The 15821-nt window shown below is 41.2% G+C and overlaps 1 protein-coding gene across 2 annotated transcripts in view; it reads right to left on the bottom strand.

Annotated features, from left to right (window-relative positions):
- Nucleotides 1–15821, bottom strand: part of Rad54b (RAD54 homolog B) — a 62439-nt gene extending 46618 nt beyond the window's left edge. The window contains exons 1-3 of one of the 2 annotated variants that reach the window (XM_076924177.1): nucleotides 15690–15821; nucleotides 11743–11893; nucleotides 7177–7288 (exon numbers count right to left, since the gene is read on the bottom strand). In XM_076924177.1, coding sequence (XP_076780292.1) covers nucleotides 7177–7288; nucleotides 11743–11877 — 247 coding nt within the window. In that variant the 5' untranslated portion in view covers nucleotides 11878–11893; nucleotides 15690–15821. Of the gene's footprint in view, nucleotides 1–7176; nucleotides 7289–11742; nucleotides 11894–15689 lie in introns of those variants that run through there. The other variant, XM_076924176.1, reaches the window with a different exon arrangement.

The raw sequence follows: 15821 nt of genomic DNA on the forward strand, positions 1-15821 counted from the left end.
AGAGTCTAATTACAATTTATTTTAGGCTTTTTATTTTTTTGTTTTGTTTGTTTTTTGAGATAGGGTCTCTCCTGGCTGTTCTGGAACTCATTCTGTAGGCCAGGCTGGCCTCTAACTCACAGAGATCCCCCTGCCTCTCTCCTGAGTGCTGGGATTGAAGGAGTGCACCACCATGCCCAGCTCCTTGGGCTGTCTTTAACCACCTCTGGGTAGGACCTAACATCTTAAGACTAACAGATAAAAAACTTTTTAGTATGTATTAACTTCTTAAAAGCCTAGTTTTCACTGACCAAAAGGCTAAGAATCATCAGATAGATCTGAGATCTTTCCACCCAGTTGTAACTACCTACTTAACGCTTCCAATGTATTTTTAAAGTGATTTTTAAAGTGTTTTTTGATTTATGACTTTCTTTGTTCTGTTACTATAAAAATTTCCTGAAACTGGTTCCTTTGTGGAATATGGAATTTGGGGTAACTTAAATCTGTGTTCACAAGCCATGGTCAGTCATATTTGGCTCCAGAATAAACTATCTGTTATTCTCTTTGAGATGACAATTATATTTCTACATCAACACTATTGTAGTAAAAATGATGTAAAGAAAAATGCAGAGTGGTCAAAATGGTACAGTGGGTAAGGATGCTTGCTGCCAAGCCCCACGGATATCTGGAGTTTTATCCCCTGACCTGCACACTCAAACATAAATAAACAAGTAAACATGTAACAAATAAAATTTTTTAAATGCAGTGCAACTAGTTAACTGCTACTTCCAGAAAATACAGACATACAATTTTTACTATCTGTGTTGGCTAGTTCTGTCAGTGTGACACGAGCTAGAGCAATGGTTCTCAGCCTTCCTAATGCTGCAACCCTTTAGTACAGTTCCTTATGTTGTGTGACCTCCAACCATAAAAGCATTTTTAATGCTACTTCATAACTGTAATATTGCTACTACTATGAATCATAACATAAATATCTGTTTTCCAATGGTCTTAGGTGACCTGCAGCCCACAGGTTGAGAACTGCTGAGCTGGGCTGGAGCGATGGCTCAGCCATTAAAGGCTAGGCTCACAACCAACAATATAAGAGAACTGCTGAGCTACAATCATCTGAGGAAACCACAGCTGAGAAACTGCCTCCTAGGAGCCAGCTGTAGGCAAGCCTATGGAGCATTTTCTTGACTGATGACAGTGTGGAAGGACCTGGCCCACGGTGGGTAGTCCTGCATTCTATAAGAGTGCAGGCTGAGCAAGCCATAGAGCACAAGTCAGTAAGAAGCACCCCTCCATGGCCTCTGCATCAGTTCCCGCCTCCACGTTCCTCCCTTGAGTTCCTGCCCTGACCTCCCTCAGTTAATGAAATCTGACCTGAGAGTTGGAAGATGATATAAACCCAGTCCTCCCCTAGCTGCTTTTGGTCATTGTGTTTTACCACAGCACTAGAAAAGCAACTAAGACAATAGCAAGAGAGGTTGTCTCTAGGGAAAAGAACTAGACTCTAAACATAAGGAAAGACTTTAACTATACCACAGTCATGCACTATCTATTTTAGAAATCCACGTGTTTATTGTATTTTCTTTTCATTATTATCATTTACATGCATAGAGATCAAAGGATATCTCTGTGGAGTTGGTTGTCCCCTTCCAACTTTATGTGGGTTTTGAGAATTGATCTCAGGAGGCAGGCTTGCATGTCAGGTACCTTTACTGCCTAAGCCATCTCACCAGCCCTATTTTCTCTCTAAATGTCATATTCAGAATAGGCAAACCCTATTTGAGACAGAAAGCAGATAAAATATTGTGAAACCACACAAAAATGGTGGTTGTACAGCATTGTTATTTGTCAATGCTGGTCATTAATTATACACTTTAAAATGGTTAAAATGGTGATTTTTGTTACCTCTATAATAAAAAATTATTAATTAAATATCAAAGCAATAAAAATCACATTAATTTGATAATGATCTCTTGCTATACCCAAAGTGATAACCACAATAATATACAATACTAACAGATCAGGCCCAGACTTCCATGCTCAATAAGCCTTCTCTCCAATACGGAGTGTGGCAGCTCAACACCTGCCCGCTCTTGCGAATGGGATTTTCCTTTAGTAAGACTGTGCCGCTGACAGTCTGTCTGTAAAAGGAGCCATCTAAGAGACTCAGCAGTAAGTGTATACATTTATTAAGATCATTCAAAATTTACATAGAAATTCTAATATCTCTGTGAGTTCGTACACCTGTAGAGCATGTCTAACGATTTCTAGGGACCCAAGACTCATTTGAAAACCACATACGTAATCTCTCCACGAAAGACTTTATTACAATTTGTTCTATGTTTAATCCTTCACACTTGGGAAGGAAAGGATTGAGAAGGATTGGACAAAAGGCGGAAGTATTAATTCCCACTAATCTAGTGGTACTTGTTAGGATCAAATACCTCACAAACTACAAGGAGGAAAGGGCTGCATGGCACATGGTTCAGAGGGTAGGCTTCCTCATGAGGAGAAAGGTGTGGTGGCAGTATGCTGCTTGCTCACATCCCACAGTACAGAAAGGAGAATACTGGCTTTCAGCTGGCTCTCTCCTCCATTTTTATGTAGTGCAGGCCCCAGCCCACAGGATTGTGCTGTTCACACTCAGGCTGGATATTCCCTCCTTACTGAAAGCTAGAAACTCACTCACAGACACACTCAGATGTGTGTCTCCTAGGTAACTCTAAATCTAGTCAAGCTGACAATGAAGACTAGCCGTAACAAGTGGAGGACAGTAGTTCATAATACTTTATTATACAGGAAGGCTGGGGGGAAATTAGTGACAAGGAGCTAATGTGCTAATTATTCTGATTTGATTAATACATACAGCATACATGCACTGGAAAAAAAAATCACACTGCACCTTATAAATATGTATAATTATGCACTGACAAAACAAAAAATGCCAGGGTTGGTTTGATAGCTCAGTTGAAAATTCCATGTCTTATAGGCACCAACCTGAGTTCAACGTCTAAAATCTATGTAGAAAAAAGCCAGGCATGGTGGAATGTGTTTGCAATCCTAGTGCCAAAGAAGTGGAGGCAGGCAAAATCTCAGGCTTGCTGGGCAACTAACCTAGCCCTCGGGCAATCACCAGATCAGTGAGACTCTGTCTTTTAAAAAAAAAAAAAAACAAAGCAGAGAGAAAAAGAAAAGTAAATTAAATAAATTACTTTTTTAACGTTTAAAGAGATGAAAATGTAAACTACCCTAATTTTTTATCATTATACATTATAAACATGTATCAAAATTTCTTGCCGGGCAGTGGTGGCGCACGCCTTTAATCCCAGCACTTGGGAGGCAGAGGCAGGCGGATTTCTGAGTTCGAGGCCAGCCTGGTCTACAGAGTGAGTTCCAGGACAGCCCGGGCTACACAGAGAAACCCTGTCTCGAAAAACCAAAAAAAAAAAAAAAAAAAAAAAAAAAAAAAAAAAAAAAATTTCTTAATAACCCATATTCATATAATTAAAAGAATTTTTTAAATCCTCCCCTCTTCATCACCTCAATTCTTCTCATATTACTTTTACTTTATTCATTTGTTTATTTCTTTTATTTTATTCATTTGTTTATTTATTTACTTATTTATTTATTTTGGTGTAGGTGTGAAGCATGGAACTGAACTCAAGACCCCACACATGGTAGGCCAATGTTCTGGAGGTAAGCTATGTTCTCAATCCTTACAAACGGAAAACAAAAATCTATCCTAGTCCTCTGCCAGGCCTCACACCAAATGCCCTTACTTCCTTTCACATCTATCTTCCCTCCATCAGCTTAGTCACATTAACAAATCCCTTACAACGCGGCTCTCTCTCAAAAGCACACAGACCATCACAACCCAGTGGCCTTGTCTCGCCTACTTGAGTACTCAGAAGCCAAAGACTTGGCCATGAATGTCAACTACAAAAAATGACACATCGTTCCAAAACCCCTTCATGAAAGTTAGCATTTACCTTTGTATTAGTCAGGATTCTCTAGAGGAACAGAACTTAAAGAATGACCGTGCACGCGCGTGTGTGTGTGTGTGTGTGTGTGTGTGTGTGTGTGTGTGTGTGCACGCGTGCACGCATGCGTGTCTGTGTATAATATTTATTAGAATGACTTACAGGCCACAGTCCAAATCATCCAACAATGGCTGCCTATGGACATAAAGCCCAGAATCCAGTAGTCGCTCAGTTCTCAAGACTGGATGTCTCAGGTGGTCTTCTACACTGGAATCCTGAAGAAACAGTCTCTAATGCCAGTGAAGGAATGGTCTTCCGAGCAAGGCAAAGGCAAGCAGGAAAAGAACAAAAGCTTCCTTCTTCCACGTCCTTTTATACAGGCTTCCAGAAGACTACAGTGTCTTCCAGCCTCAAGATCTGGATTAAAGGCATGCCTTTCAACTTCCTACTTCAAATTAAGCAAAAATCCCTGACAAGTATGTAGCTGGTCTTTGCTGCTTTGTGGATTCTTCTTTCTCTCTCCACCCTTTATTCTCCTCCCCCTTTTCACTCCTGATCACTAGAAGGAAAGAAAGAAGGGTAGAGGGCAAAAAGATAGGGATCCCTGAATCTAACTTCTCTCCTTTTTGTTTCCTCTCTGACTATTAACAAGCTGCAACCAACTTCCCTGAACAACCAACAGCCACGACAAAGACTCTTGGGACTCTAGCATTTATATGCCCTCTGAAAAATTCCCAGAATTCCAAACATCTCACAATCACAGGCAGTCATAGTCAGTTGCTTTGGGCAGTTTGAAGCAGCCCCACATCCCCACATCTCGGATTAAAATGAAACACAGTCTTGCGTTTCTGTGATTCTAAAGAAAACAAAATTCCTGAATTCTCACTACACAGGTAGGCCTTCCATTTGGTTTTAGTTCCAGATGTAGTCAAGCTGACAACCAAGAATAGCCATCACAACCATAAACTAAGTCCATCTAAACATGATTACATCTGCAAAGACCTGCATTTAAAAAGAAAGTCACATTCACAGATATCAAAACTTAGAATCTGCCTTTGAAGGGAAAATAATCAACTGACATTTCCCCTTTCCCAGGATTTGGTTTTCACAGGCCCAGGCCAAAATGACTCAGTTGGACTATTGGTAAGGAAAAGGGGCTGTGTTGGAAACTTTTATGTCAACCTGACACAAGCTAAAGTCTGAGAGGAGGGAACCTCAGCTGAGGAAATGCATAAATAAGACAGGGCTGTAGGTGAGCCTGGAGGACATTTTCTTAGTTAACTATCGATGAACAAGGACCCATTGTGGGTAGGGCTACCTCAGGGCTGATAGTCCTAGTTCTGAGCAAGCCAGTAATCAGCACTTCTCCATGGCCTCTGCATCAGCTCCTGCTTCTAAGTTCCAGCCCTGTCCTGACTTCCTTCAATCATGAACAGTGATGTGGAAGTGTAAGCCAAATAAACCCTTTCCTCCCCAACTTGTTTTGGTCATGGCATTTCATCACAATAACATTAACTAGAATACAAGCTATCCAAAAATGGGTTTTTCTATCACACTCTCTATAGAAAAAGCATTCTCCGAACATAATACTATAGACAAGTACCCAGTGAAGTAGAATGCAGTCAAACCATCTTATGGAACTCAGTGGTAGAGAATCTGCCTAACATGCATAAGACCATAGGTTCAGTTCCTAGCACACAGGAGACGGGAGGAAAAAATATAAATGAGGCATAATATAATCAACTCCTGGATTTAGAATACTAACTGAACTATTTAAATTCTTTACATATGGGAAAATTTTCAAAACAAGAAGGTAATGTGGGGACATGGGGACATATTTTAACTGAAAAATACAGGTTTACATCTCCCCCAGAATGAATTAGATCTAGAATTTAAAGGGTGTCAAAAGGTACAATCTGTACATGCTAAATGTCTCTCATCCCCATGCCTTTCTATATACATCCTTCTGCATCAATTCACCAGAGAACAAAACATTTCTTGGAGTGAGTGGCCTTGTCTCCAATTTGACCCCTCTGAGAAAGAGGCAGGAGAGATCAGAAGGTTGGAACCGGCCTCCCACTCCAGTGAATTCACTAAATCAGCAAAGGGATTAAGGGTTCGGTGAATTAATTCACTCTTCGATTTATTTTAACTCTTAACTCTTCAAATTTAGTATTGAAGAGAATGACAAATTACATGTAGAACACATAAAGCACAAATCAGTAACAGATTATATTCCGTAGTAAAAACATCATTCTCGGATGAAGAGGTCAGCTACCATACAAAAGACAAAAAGACAGGAAGCACACAGCACTGACTGTCCGCCTTAGGCCTACCAGTGAAAGAGAAAGCCCAGAGCAAGAAAACAGGGAGTCTGGAAGCAGAGAAGGAGGGAAGGAGACTCCATCAGACAAGCACAGCCACACTGACAAACAAGAGGATGGATAACCAGAAAAATACACAATTCCTTTTTCTACCTACAGAAACGAATTCACAAAAAGGCTAAGTGATTATGTCCTTAGTATTCAGTAGCCCCAGAGTTGAGGCCAGCTCCCAGCACTTGGCCATTCAAAGAAACATGAAAAAAAAATTATGCCTTTCCCAAAGCCAAGTAAACTCTGTAAACTACTTCACTTTTAAGCTGTTTGTATCTCCAGCAGACACAAAAGGAATCATAATTATTTTGACTCAATTCAACAACGGAGAGATGGAACACAGGTAAAATCCTTGATTTTCCTGAATAATTCAAATATGATTTGACCTTAACATAGAGTACAATAACGTTGTGATTTGCTTATTTCAAGTTTTTCTCTTCTAGTTTAGTAGTATCAACATGTTTATTAAATACAATTGGTGCTTAAATAGTGTACCTGATCAATAATTTTCCTATAGTCTTAAACATACACCAACTACAAAACACAAGATTTCAATTACCTGGTTTTAAGGTTTGTTCAGATTTCTTATTTTGTCAGTGCTGTGGCTCAAACCCAGTATGGCAAACACTCTTAACCACCAAGCTACAGCCTTTTAATTTAATGGTTATAAATTCAACTTCTAAAGATAAAATTTGACAACAGATAACCTGAAGCAAAACATCCAATGGCATTAGAAAAACAATTATCAAATTAACATTCGTTCCTGACTAATCCTTCTAGAGCACTGAGATCTAACTTTAAGTGTAAACATAATACAGTCAGTGTCTTACCTGGAGGCAGTGGATCTACTCTAGCCCTGCTACCCACTTCCCCAGGGCTTCCTTCAGTGGGGCAAGGATTTGAACTGCATACATCTGGATCGTTTTGTGGCTGCTCAGCACCCTAAAAAAAAAAAAAAAAAAAAAAAAAAAAAAAGATCCATACATACATACATACATACATACACACATATATGATGCATGAATTAAATTTAAGTTCCCACATGGTTATATACTATGCTCTAAATTTAAATCGAGCTACCAGTTTCAACATATCTGTATTAACAATAGGTACTTTTCCAGAACCTAGGTTCTACAGTTGGAAGGCAGCCTAGGATACATAACAAGGCCAAGGCCAACCTGAGCTACACAGCAATTCAAAGTCAGCCTGAGTTACGCAACATGCTGTTTCGAAAATTCAAGTGCTCACTGGTAGAGCACTTGCCTACCCAAGAAAAAGGCCTTGAGTTTAAACCTCAGAACCACTAAATGAAAGTTGAAATAAACCAAATACTCCTTAACTAATGAATGAAATGTGTAAGACACAGTAAATGGATACAAGGGAATATTACAAAGCGCTGGGTGAAATAAGCCCTCTCAAACATACTGTCTAGCGCCCAGAACCTACAAGATGTTCTACCTTATTCTACTGGCAAATGGGGTTCAGAGGCTGCGTACATTAGGGACTTTCAAAGACATTCTCATGATACAAACCGATCCAATCTAACCAAATGGGTTCCGACTTCAGAAAAGCAGAGAAACAGCAGTTTCCAGTGCTGGCTTGAAGAGGGAAATGGAAATCATAGCGACCGACAAAAGCCGGCGCACGCTGCTGCATCCTAGTAGGAACAGGCTGAGGTAGAAAGGTCAAGAAATCAGAGAAGTAAATGGATTCTTCCCTGAAACCTCCAAAAATCAACCTAGGCCTTACCTTGACCTTAGCCCAGTCAAGGTACTGCATGTGGTGATGTAAATGAGAAATGTCCCCCATAGGCTCAGGCATTTGAACACTTGGTCCCGAGTCAGCGGTGCTGCTTGGGGAGGGTTAGGAGACGCTGCCTTGCTGGACGAGTCCATCAGTAGAGACAGACCTTGAGAGGTCACAGGCTCACCCTACTTCAGCTCACACTCTGCTTTATGTTTACATTTCAAGATGTCTCTCAGCTTCCTGATCCCGCCACCATGCCGACTGCCTGCTGCTATACTTCCCACCATGATACACTCTTACCCTTTGAAATCGCAAACCCAAGTTCTTCCTCCTATAGGTCAATTCTGGTCATGGTGTTCTATTACCGCAACAGGAAAATAACTAACACAGGTACTTTGACCGTGGCCTGTGTGGCTGGATGATATTCAGATGTGTATATAAACCACATCTGTTCATCAGCCATCCACCTACTGATGGACTCTTGGCTGTCTCTACCTTGTAGCTTTCAAAATTGGACAGGACATTTCTGTTGTTAAGTCCATAAATCCATGGTACCATGTTACAGGAGTAAGAGAAAACTAGTATTTCACCAATAAGAACAAATTACTACTGATGCCTGCTATAACGTGGATAAACCTGGAAAGCACGCTAAAGGAAAAAGCTATGCAAGTTACAAAAAGGACATGGTTTACATGAGTTGATTTATATGAAATGTCAAGTCTAGAGACAAAATATATTAGCTGTGTCAAGTCTGCAGAACTTAAACATGTAAGGCCTTTTTTTTTTTTTTTTTTTTTTGAAGTTATGAAAATGTCACAATTGACTGTGGTGATAGCTACACACCCTTGGAATCAACACTGGGCCAGGCAGCATTGCTGCACGCCTGTAATCCCAGCACTCACAAGGCAGAGGCAGGGGATCTGAGTTCAAGGCCACCTTGGTCTACAGAGTAAATGGGCTCCAGGACAGCCAGGGCTACACAGGGAAACCCTTGAAAATAAGAAAGAAAGGGAGCGGGGACACTAAGGAAAGGGAGGAAAGAGGGAGGGAGAAAGAGAGAAAGAAATGCCAAGCACACTCATATTCAGACCAAAAAAAAAATCAAGAGTTCAAAAATCAGCTGGACAGTGGTGGTGCATGCCATTAATCCCAGAACTTAGAAGACAGAGGCAGGAGGCCAGCCTGGTCTGCAGAACAAGTTGGAGGACAGCCAGGGATACACAGGGGAACCCTGTCTTGAAAAGCCAAAAGAAATAAAAAATCAATTAAAAACCAAGGAAAAGATTTAAAGTTCTGAGCTGCTGAGTAGCTAGTTGGAGAACTTGCCCGACATGAAGGAAACAGTGGATCTGAGCGCTAGAACCATATAGAACAGGCACCGTGGCACACACCTGTACTCTAGCACTCGGGTAGGACACCAGAAGTTTAAGGTCATACGTGGCTTCAAAGCAAGTTCAAGGCAATGTGAGCTAGAAGAAACTGTCTGAAAAAGGAAAGAGGCCAATAAGATGGCTCAGTGGCTAAAAGCACTTACTACCAAGCCTTACAGCCTAAGTGTGGCCCTCAGCGCACATGACACACAGGGGCACTGCAGCACACAGGCACTCACACTCACACGTACAATACACACATACAATACACAAAATAATAAAAACATTCAAAATCAAATCCAGTGTATAGTACAACATAGATGAGCTTTGAAAATATAAAACCCCAAATGGCAAGTAGCACACAATCCCACCTCTTCCTAGTACATGAAGGAGTGAAACTCCTAGACAGTAACAGTCCCTACCCAAAGGCTGAGTGTTACATGTAAGAGTAGAGTTTTAGGGAGAATTACTGTTTAGTGGGTACAAAGTTTCTGTTTAGGCTGCTGAGAAAGCTTTGGCACCAACAAGGATTCTTGCACAATGGCTGAAAGTTATCAATGCCATTAAATTGCACATTTAAAAATCCCTAAAATCTCAAAAGCCAGGTATCTTGTAACCTCAGTTCTCAAGAAGCAGAGACCGGAGGCTCAAAGCAACTTGAAAGACAACCGGGAATACACGAGTTCCAGGCCAATCTGGGCTACAGAGAACTTGACTCAGGAAAAAAAAAATACATTTTATGCTATGTTTTACCCCAATAATAACTTAAAAAAAAAAAAAATGACTTAGGCTGGAGAGATGACTCAGCAGTTAGGAGCACTAGCTTCTCTTCCAGAGGACCCAGGTTCAATTCCCAGAACCACACAGCAGCTCAGTATTGTCTGTAACTCCAGTCTCAGAGGCCCTGATGCCCTTCTGCCCTCCATGGGCACCAAGCACACATGTGATACACAGATATACATACAGAAGAATTTATATACTTCATATGTTTCATATATCACCTGTGCACTTGAGAACCTTCTTCTCAGACCTAAAACAAAAATAATCCTTTTAGGACTAGAGAGCACTAGGACGTTGAGAAGGTGAACTGCTCTTGCAGAGGACCTGGTTCAAGCCACGTGGTTGCTAATAATCACCTGTAGGTCTAGTTCCAGAGAATCCAACGCTCTCTTTTGCCTTCTGTGGGGGGACTGCATGCACATGGCTCACAGATATATATGCAGGAAAAAGACCAGCACACATAAAATAAAAATATATAATCTTTTTTCTTATAAGAACTTTATGAAGATACTTCTAGTAATCTTTTGTTTTGTTTTTGAGACAAAGTATCAAAACTTTCAAAGTCTCACACTCCCAATCCTCCTGCCGCAGAATTGCTGAAATTACAGAAATACACAATCATCCTGGCCCAGCATTTACTCTTTATAAATTAAACACCTAGAGGCTGAGTTTGTAGCTCCATCAAAAATCACTAACCTACCATGTGCAAGGCCCTGGGGTCACTCCCTGACCCCCAGCAAAGAAAAGGAGCATAATATAAAAGTCTGAAATAATTATGTAAATTACTTATGTATTTTTTTCTCTTTAAACTAGTTTCTCCCAAGCTTCAATTCATTGAATCAATAACTTGAGAGGAACACTGACTAGACTTTTTATTACATTTATTATGTATCCGGCAGGTAGCCATGTATGTGCACACCACCATACACATGAAGTCAGAGGACAACTTATGGGAGTGGGTTCTCTCTCACCACCATATGAGACCTAGGGATTGTGGTCAGGTTGCCAGGCTTGGTGGCAAGTGACTCTACCCACTGAGCCACCCTGCCAGCCTCTACCCACTAAGCCACCCTGCCAGCCCACACATGACTTTCTATAAAGTCACTGTACTTCCTTGAAAAGATTATTTGCTACTAACAAAAGGCCACATTGTTATTTGTAAGAATTCTAGAAGATTTTACCAGAGCCACTGAAAATTCTAATAGGCAACAAGGTTTTACTTTTTGTTGTGAGGTTTTCTTTTGTTTGTTGTTTGGTTTCTTTGTTTCATTTGTTTGATTGCTTTTGATAGTCTCACTATACAGAACAGGCTGGCCTGAACTCATTAAGAATCCTAAGCTAGTTTTGAACTTATGACAATCCTCCTGTCTCAGCCTTCAAAAGGACTGGATTTCAGGTATGAGGAACCATACCTAGTTTTAGGAGGGAAGGAGAAGAAGAGGCAGGGAATGGGGAGAGGGAAAGAGAGAGAGCATATTACGACCCCCTTCTTTTATTTACCTGCGACAGTTTTGTATCTGGACTCATCTTTGTCATCTCCTTACTCATGCCTGCATTACTTCTTCCTGGAGGTATGAATCTTGTTTTTTTAAAGGAATTTCCCTGCACTTGACTTGGTGCTGCAGATCGTCTCATCTTCAGTAATACCAACCTGAAAAACACCAAAATAGAAACCATCCTGAACATGATTAGAACAAATGCCTGTAACTCCAATCCCAGAGGGTCTGACAGCCTCTTCTGGCTTCTGAAGGCACCAAAGTACATATGCACCCATGGAGATGAACAATCATACATATAAAATAAGAGCAAGCTTTTATAAATAGAGAAATAAGCCTAAGATAACCTGGGGTAGGAGAGATGGTTCAGTAAATAGAGTGGTTATGTGCAAACCTAAGGACCTAAGGTGGGAATACTCGATACCCATGTGACAGTCACTGCAGAGGCAGCGTGCATCAGGAACTCCAGACAGGCAGAGAGGTGCAGCTCAGGCTCACTAGCCAGCTGCTGCAGCCAAAACTCTTAGGTTAGTGAGAGACTGGCTCAAAAATAAGATGGACAAATGAGAAAGAAATCTCAACATCAACTTCTGGCTACCACACACACCTAAGCAGGCAAGAGTTAAGTAACACACACACACACACACACGCACACACACGCACACGCACACAAACATGCACACAAACACATAACACACACCTACACCTGCGCACAAACCAAAAAAAGAAAAGGGGACTTGGCATGGTGGCTCATGTCTTTAATCCCAGCATTCAGGAGGCAGAGGCAGGTGGATCCCCCTGAGTTCAAGGCCAGCCTGGTCTACAGAGCAAGTTCCAGGATAGCCAGGGGTACAGAGAAAAATTCTTGTCTCAAAAAAACAACAAAAATATAAATGAATAAAACATAACAACAATCATGTCCGTTTTCTTCACCATTACTGTAATGGTTTGAATAAAAACGGTCCCCATAGACTCGAGTATTTAAATACAGTGATGGACCTGTTCGGGAAAGATGAGTAGGTGTGGCCTTATTGGAGGAGCTGTAACACGGACGCTGGGCTGAGATTTCAAAAGCCAGCACCATTCTTTTGTCTTTGGTGGTGGTTGAAAATCAGCAAGTTCTCAGCTACTGCTCCAGCCTGCTACCATGCCCCCGGCCATGACGGTCATGTGGTCATGAGCTCTAACCCTCTGCAATCCTACAGCCCAAATTAAACGTTCTTTTTATGTAAATTTCCTTGGTAACTGTGATGATTCTTGGTTGTTGACTTAACTATATCTAGAATTAACTAAAAATCAAGTGGCTGGTACAATTGATTTATCAATTAAATCATGGGAAGTAGGAAGACCTACATTTAATCTTGATATTTTGAAGTGGAAAGATACACCTTTAATCCAGATCTTTTGAGGTGGGAAAATATGCCTTTACTCTGGACCACACCTATTGACAACTTATATAAAGGACATGGAAGAAGGAAGCTTGCTTTCTTTGCCATCTCCCTCCACGCCCCCATGCCCTTCCCACTCTCTCTCCCTGGCTAGTTCATCCCTTCACTGGCATTTGAGATCACTCCTTCAAGATTTCAGCATATACTGAAGACCAGCTGAGCCAGCTGAGACATCCAGCTTCCGAGTGTGTGTGTGTGTGTGTGTGTGTGTGTATGTGTGTGCGCGCGAGCACGCACACAATTTTACAAAACACTAGACAACCATTGCCTAGCATATACATAGTTACCAAAATCATCTGGCTAACTCAGAAATTCAACTTTTATTATAAGGAAGTATCAAAAATATGCTTAAATGATAATGTATGTTAGTATCACTTATAGCAAAAAAAAAAAATCCACTTGTCCATAAACAGATACTAGATAAATAAATCATCATATATCCATGCTCACAACCAAATACAGTCTTCACAAACTCCTAAAATTCTGAGTCTTTATTTATTGCAGCTCCTCCATCTAGATATGTTCTCTTTTCCTCTGAGCTTTGACCATTCTTTCCTCCGTATGAAGCTGGAATGCTTTTTTTCTTTAATTCTACCTTATCCTTACGAGCACTCTGCATCTCCCAAGTACCAGCTTAGGCGCTTCATATGCACTACCTAGGCACTTTTCATGCTGCAAGAAAAACTGCCCCATTGTTTCCCATGAATATAAACTCTAAAAAGAAGTTTGTTAAAAGTTGATCTAAAAATAAAAATCCAAGCCAGGTGGTGGTGGTAGCAGTGGCACACAACTTTAATCCAAGCACACAGGAGGCAGAGACAGGTAGATTTCTGTGGATTCTAGGCTAGGCTGGTCTACAGATCTAGTTCCAGAATAGCCAGGGCTACAAAGAGAAACCCTGTCTCAAAACACACACACACACACACACACACACACACACACACGGCTTCAAACTCTGAAAATTTGAGACCCAATTATTAGTACCACCTGATCTAATATAGCAAGTATAGTCACAGTGTAAGTACATCAAAATATTATATATTATTATTATTTGGGGCCTATAAACTGGACTGGCAGTTAAAGGTACTTGTTCATCAAGCCTGATGACCTGTTCAATCCCCAGGACTCACATGGTGACCTCAAAATTGTTTTCTTTGAGCCTATATACATACGATATAAATAAAACAAATGAATTGTTGGGCTGGCAAGATGGCTCAGTGGATAAAGACAAGCCTGATGACCAAGAAGCCTGAATTCAACCTCTGGAATCCATGTAGGCGGAAGAAGAGAACCAACTCCCACAAGTTATCCTCTAATTTTTATACGTGCATCACGGCACAGGCATACCCATACACATAGACACATACACACAAAAAAGTATAAATAAAAATTTAATATAAATGAATTTCATAAGACTAGCAAAATATGTGCTATGACATTAACATTGATTATCTATCTCTGCATATTAGACTAACAAGCAATTTTTATTGAGTTCTTTTCAAACTTCAAATTTCCCAAAGATGACGTTATCTTTAGAATAAATTACACTGGTTAAATTTATCATCTTTTGTTAAATCTAAAATGCCATCAATTTTCAAATATGCCATTATTTTATATATTCAAAAAAATCAGTCCATCATTGCATTCATTGATAGCTAGACATCTCAATTTCATTAATGTTAAAATGAAATACATTAACTATTTGATCTAAGTTTTTACTAGTTTAAAAGATTTGGGTGGAGGTCATGCTCTGTGATTTCTTCAAATACAAACCATCACTACAAGCACAATCTTAAAGCAAATTATGAAACTGGTGGTCGTTGATCTAATTTGTTGATGCATTTAAAAGTAAACTACAGAAATCAGTTTATTTCCCCAAACATAGCAGCATCTTTACTAGTTTGCTTTGTTTTCTGAGTCAAGGGCTCTCTAGAGAGCCTAGACTGGCTTTGAACTTGAGATCCTCCATCTCCTGCCAGGCTTTAGCTAGTTTGTAAACTAGTTTTGCTGAGATCTTTTTGACAGGCCCTAGAAAAAAAGCCACTTGGCAGCTCTACTGAAATGCTGCAATTTCTGAGGCTTGTAAAACGCACCTGACTAAATAAATCTACGGCTAAGATTAGGTTTCCCCAGGAAAACCAGCCAGACCAGGCTGATATCTGGAACACACCGTGTTTGCCTTAAAATCCTCCAGAATTAATGTAAATTGTTTGCTTGTTTGTTGAAGCGGGGAGCGGAGGGAAGAGCAAGAGAGAACCAGTGGGTAGGTGAATCGCCAAGGGAAGACGCTGGATGGTTCTACAACCTCCTGGCTGGCACCAGCTGTTCTCAGACGCCAGGCGGCCTCCAGGCCGTGGCATCCGCAACCGCCCTCCCGCAGGACCCGCCCCCTGCCCAAGGCCAGCCAGCGCGGGGTCTGCCGCCGCCCCGCTCAGCCCGGACCTCCGCCATCCTGCACCAGGCCCTGCACGCGCCTCCCCGGGCCTCCGCTGCAGAGACCTACCCGGCACGCTAACCAAAACCGCGAGCAGCCCACAGCAGGTTCAGACGCCTGCCGCCGACCAACTCGAGCTTCCCGCCTTCATACAGCCAACCGCCGGCCGGGCGCCGGGCATGCGCACCGCCGCGCGCAGGG

Source organism: Arvicanthis niloticus, chromosome 25, assembly GCF_011762505.2.
Source record: "Arvicanthis niloticus isolate mArvNil1 chromosome 25, mArvNil1.pat.X, whole genome shotgun sequence".
Classification (NCBI taxonomy): domain Eukaryota; kingdom Metazoa; phylum Chordata; class Mammalia; order Rodentia; family Muridae; genus Arvicanthis; species Arvicanthis niloticus.